This window comes from Quercus suber, unplaced genomic scaffold (genome assembly GCF_002906115.3).
Source record: "Quercus suber isolate HL8 unplaced genomic scaffold, Cork oak 2.0 scaffold_645, whole genome shotgun sequence".
Lineage (NCBI taxonomy): Eukaryota > Viridiplantae > Streptophyta > Magnoliopsida > Fagales > Fagaceae > Quercus > Quercus suber.
The window spans coordinates 416070-421585 of NW_027070086.1; the positions used below are offsets into that span (position 1 = coordinate 416070).

The following is a 5516-nucleotide window of genomic DNA, read 5'->3' on the forward strand; positions in this document are numbered from 1 at the left end:
TTTTTTTAATGCTTTATTATTTTCTAACTTTCTTATATAAGTTGTGAAAAATATGCCTGAAAATTATATAATTCCCCTGGATAATTACTTGGCTATGATTAAAAACAGGAATTGTATGGCCTGGGAGCCAGAAAACTTGGGGTGACTTCACTCCCTCCATTGGGTTGCCTTCCTCTTGCCATCACCTTATTTGGATTTCATGATAATGGGTGCGTCTCTAGGATCAACACTGATGCCCAAGCATTTAATAAGAAGATCAACTCGGCTGCAACAAGTCTCAAAAAGCAACTTCCTGGTCTTAAGATAGTTATCTTTGACATTTATAAGCCACTCTATGATCTTATTCGATCTCCATCCAAATTTGGTAAGCAACATGCTTTTTTTAACTGATTACCGATTAGAAAGCCTCTGTCTGAGGAATTAAAGCTTGGGTTGCTTTTAAGCGTTTTAATAGTAATCATCTTTCACTATTTTTTTCTTTTTTGTAGGTTTTGCTGAAGCAAGGAGAGGCTGCTGTGGTACAGGGATCGTAGAGACAACATCATTTTTGTGCAATCCAAAGTCAATAGGGACTTGTTCTAATGCAACTCAGTATGTGTTTTGGGACAGTGTCCATCCATCTCAGGCTGCTAATCAGGTCCTTGCTGATGCATTGATTTCCCAAGGCATCTCCCTCGTCTGATGGTGATACTGAGATATGCTTTCTTTTTTATATTATGTAAGAAGACCAATACTGTGCTATTCAGCTACTTTCATGGAAAGGTTGCAACAGCAGTAATAGTAATCTTATAACTGAGGACATTTATTGTCTCTCACAGCACTCCATCCATAAATTATGCAGTTTGTTTGTAATAGATTTTGCCTTCTTAGGCTTATTTCTATCCAAAAAAAAAAGACATTTTACATGAATAATAGCAGAGTTGATTAAGGAAAATAAAAGGCCAAAATAAAGTATAATACTTTGCTGACCATGCAAACAAAAAGGAAAATGTAGTATTGTATTAGACAGAATATATTTGGCTAAGACAGAGAGGAAAAAAGATGGAAACCATGCTTTGTTCATCATGCAAGCCATATGAGACTTCAATTTTTGGTTTCAATACCTAAATTTGTCTTCACAAAAAACTAAGCACAAAAGATGGAAAAGAAAAACGGCAGCAGGGTCAGAATAGGTTTGTATGTTCTGTTTCAGATATATGACAATACTGACAAATCCGCTGCCGGTCCCTTGTCAGTAGAGCAAAAAACAAAACGCCTTCTGATGAGAACTTGAGAAGAGACTAGTGAACTTGTTAGATTTGTCCTAGGCCAGATTAGTATTTCAAGAAACAAAATGCCTTCTGTGATGATTCTATCATTTTCCTCCAAAACTTGAACAGCCTAGAGCATTTGGAGGGTTAAGCAGCTTGGTTATATCAGAAGAGTTGTTCTCCAACAGCATTCCTGTTATCTGTGTAGCACTTTCAGGTGTTAGAGAATCAATTCAATATCAAGCTCATCATGGTTAGTAGGCATTGCCCCCAAAATACAAAGTCCTCAGAGAATGACATAACTTCTAAGACCCTCTAAGATGAAAGAATTTGAGTCACAGACCTGAAGATTCTCAGCAAGAACTTTTTCTAAGTTCCTCCTGGACTTCCCAGGTGATGTTCCTGCAGCGTGAGCTCTGCCTTTGGCACCAGCTGATCCAGTATTGGTACTTTCCCCAGGTCCACTTCGCTTGTTCCCCTTCTTTCTGAAGTCAAGTTTCTGACCGCCGGCAGTCCCATTCTTCTTCAAAAGCTGGCAGAAACGTTAGAGTAGGCATTTGTCACGGGACCATAAAAATAGAAAAACATTAAAAATTGAACAAAACAAAAGAGCCTAACAGTTCAATTTAAAAACAAGACAACCATAGAATAAGCTAAGAAAAAGATCATAAGAGTAATATAATCAGATACATGTAAGCCTTTAAAGGATCGCAAGCATTTGTTAGAGAAATAATAAATTTATGGATGGTGTGTGTTATGTGATGTCATTTACTATCAACTGAGACAAATGGTAAGTAGAGATATACATTATTTGTTTCTGAAGGGAAAAAAAAAAACAAAAAAGGAATACAGAAGATACATGCTGCTGGTAAACCTGATCCCTGGTGTTACCCCACTCTTTCTGCCCATTTGGAACCTGTAATTTCATCAGCCATGTAAGAATAACTTGAGAAACAGAGAAATGCTCAACCCAAAATTCATGCTACAGAATAAAGAAAAATCCTTACAAAAATGGAGAAGCGGTCATGATAAGTTTGTGTCACTAGAGGATATTGTTGACAATCTTGATACACGATTGGTTGGGATAGGAGCTGGTCTGAAGAAGGGCATGGAGGAAAGTGATAAAAGAAAGGGTGGACATTCCAGTTGCAATTATAGAAAGTTTCTGGTGAGAATTGAGCATAGTGATTTTGCAATGTCCTTATGCGATCTTCTTTTCTCTGAGCGATAGCCACGTTTAGAGTTTTTCCTTCCAAAGTGGTTCCTACCAAAAAAAAAAAAAAAAACCTCAATTTAGAAAGCTACTAATCAATTACCCCTAAGTGGAAGCAGAGCTTTCATTAAACAGACTTTACCATTAAGCGTATGCAGAGCTTTCATAGCATCTTCAGGATTGGAGAAACGTACAAAGCCAAACCCTTTACTAATCCCATTATCAAGGCGCATCACTTTGACTGATGTTAATTGTCCACAGGTACTGAAATGTTCTTTCAACTTGTTATCATCTACTGATGTACTGAGGTTATTAACGAACAAGTTTGAAGCCTTCAACTGCTCATTGGTATAGTTGCACCTCTCCATGTATTCACGTTTTAGTAGTTCTTCCCTCTCGGTTTTCCTTTGAGCCCTTCCTACAAACAGATATTTTGATCCTGATTCACAAATTGATTTCACTTATCAATGAACTTTTCTTTGCATAATAATGCTCAAAACAAAGGGAAAGAGAAATGAAGTTCTTCCTATCAAAAAAAAGAAAAAAAAAAGAAAAAGAAATGAAGAAGTTCTATGTTTACCTATGAATGCACCGTTCAGAGCCCCAACAGCATTTTTAGCGTCTTCTGATGACTCAAAGTTGACAAAACCAAAACCTCTTGATTTACCCTGATTATCCTTCATGATGGCCACACTAGAAACCCTTCCAAACTTGGAGAACTGATCTCGAAGGAGCTCCTCTGTCGTATCTTCACTCAGATTTTTCACATACAGATTTGTGAAATTTAGTTCTTCTTGTGCTGCCATCCTCTCACTTTTCTTCCTAAACTTTGACACATATCTAAAGAGAAATGAAGACAAAGGGGAAAGAATTAATTGCAAAAACATAATTATTATTATTACAAGAGACCTACAAACATAAGAAATCCATGTATCCATCCAGAGGTCACATTGGAGATCAATTTTATGAAAACAGATACAAAATTAAGAATCACTTCACAGGAAAATTTAAAAGGAGTGCTCATAATTTATATAGTATCATATTGGGGAACAAACTGTTGTCATATTCAACTGAGAAATGAAAACAAAAGCACAAATTAATATAATAAACATAGGAGGAAAAGATTTTAGGCAGAACAAGAAAGAGATATGGAGGGCCAAGAACTCCCTGCTCTGATTAACTTTGGAGAGAACATGAAAAAATTTATGCTTTAGTTTGGTTTTTTGCTTACAACATGTGGGGGTGGGGGATTCGAACCCAAGTTCTCCCCAGGGAGACAATTGGGCAATGCCATAGAATTACAAGGCTCTGGGCACAACAAGAGCTAGTTGTTTTCAAACTTTGTCCTTCAGTTTTGTCCCTCTCCACTCAAGAACCAGATTGTAAATCAACACATTATGACAGAGACAATGCCATTTATCCAATGACAAACAGGATAAGCAAAAAAGTACTATCTCAAGGAAATCTGAGATTTTGAAAGACAAAAGGACTCATCAATGTGCAAAAGTTAAAAAATATAATCAAGATAGCAAAAGAGAATAAACAGGATAATTAACAGAGTGAGCAATATACAACAGAATACTTACAATTTCTTGTCATCAATCACTGTATCATGGAGAGCATAAAGAGCACTCATAGCTGATTCCTCAGTATCAAACTGGACAAATCCAAACCCCTTGCTCTTTCCATTTTCTTCAGCCACTTTGCAAGAAAGTATGGTCCCAAACCTGCTGAACAAAGAGTGCAACTGAAGGCTATTGATCGAAGGGGGTAGGTTTTTCACAAAGAGATTTCCATAACCAGTCTTTCTTGAAAGAGGGTCTCTTTGACACCACATTATTCTCATTGGAAATCCCTTCAGATAGGTGTGATTTAGACGGGCCAGAGCCATAGATGCTGATCATAACAGAAGAACAAATGTACATTGTGATATTTACTTGATGAATCAGAGGGAAAAATTAATGGAAGAATCAAAGAATCTTACTGCTACTAACAATAAATTAAACACTGGAAGTACACAAACCAAGAGTCCCCCGCCCCCAACAAAAGATGGAAACCCAAACACTATTGTTTGCTTGCCAAGAAAGTGAAACAAATAAAAGAATAATAGAAAATCAAGGGTCTAGTACAGAGTATGTATCATAATTTGTAATCCTTCCCCAAAAAAGGGAAATGCTCTGCTCAACCAAGACTTAACTACTAACTGTCCAAAGGTATTCTTGGTTTAGTTTATCATTTTTAAGAAAACAAAAGCAACATAAATTGTAAGGTAACTAATTCCTTCAGCAAGCGGAGGTTAGTTACTAAAATATCAAGTCCAAGAAACCAAATGATGTAGTTGAAGAACACAAGTAGTTACATAATACATGGTAATGCAAGAATGAAAAGGCGAAAAGAAACGTGAAGCAAACATAACTTGTTTCTCAAGAAAGAGAGAGAAATACCAAAATGACCATTTGTAAACAACTTAAAGAGTTCTTCGTGGTAGAAATTACAACCTAAAGAGAACAAAATAAGCAAACCCCACTCGATAACCACAAAAGCTAAAAAAAGAAAACGAACCCTAATTTACATGAAAACTCTAGAAATTACAACCCCATTTCACAAACAAAAAGTACGCAAGTCACAATCAACCAAGAAAACCCCCCAAAAAACCCCAAAAGCTTACATGCACACACACACACACACACATACACTTATACACAAAGACAGAGATATAAAATAATACATACAGAGAGAGAAATATATACACGCATACACAACGCAAGAAACACACAATATACATAAACATATACAAAAAAACACACACAAATAGACAAAGAAAAACAGAGTAAGAAAACCCAAGAAACCAGAAATACTCAAAAACCCATTTGAGAAACAAGAAAACCAAGACAAACCCATTTCACCATTCACCAAGAAAACCCCAAAAAACAAAGCAAGAAGCAGAAAAAGAAACATGCATACACACACACTACACACAAAAAAAGAAACAGAGAAAGAAACAGAGGGTATATTTGTTTTATACCGTGGTAGTGATGGACGAAGTTGACGTA

At 36.3% G+C, this 5516-nt stretch overlaps 2 protein-coding genes and 1 long non-coding RNA gene across 3 annotated transcripts in view; 1 reads left to right on the forward strand and 2 right to left on the reverse strand.

The window, feature by feature from the left end:
* LOC112023708 (GDSL esterase/lipase APG) overlaps positions 1-682 on the forward strand; it is a 7633-nt gene extending 6951 nt beyond the window's left edge. Inside the window, exons 2-3 of the mRNA XM_065765639.1 lie at positions 109-364; positions 489-682. Coding sequence (XP_065621711.1) covers positions 109-364; positions 489-682 — 450 coding nt within the window. The remainder of the gene's footprint in view (positions 1-108; positions 365-488) is intronic.
* Positions 683-1040: 358 nt separating this feature from the next.
* Positions 1041-1773, reverse strand: LOC136064199 (uncharacterized). The gene is made up of 2 exons (XR_010625888.1): positions 1594-1773; positions 1041-1450 (listed from the first exon to the last, which is right to left on the reverse strand). It is a non-coding gene; the product is annotated as an uncharacterized LOC136064199 (long non-coding RNA).
* A 785-nt stretch (positions 1774-2558) lies between these two features.
* Positions 2559-4354, reverse strand: LOC136064196 (polyadenylate-binding protein 6-like). The gene is made up of 3 exons (XM_065765640.1): positions 4050-4354; positions 3044-3303; positions 2559-2902 (listed from the first exon to the last, which is right to left on the reverse strand). The coding sequence occupies exons 1-3, from the start codon at positions 4352-4354 to the stop codon at positions 2559-2561; spliced, it is 909 nt and encodes a 302-aa protein (XP_065621712.1).
* Positions 4355-5516: the final 1162 nt, after the last annotated feature.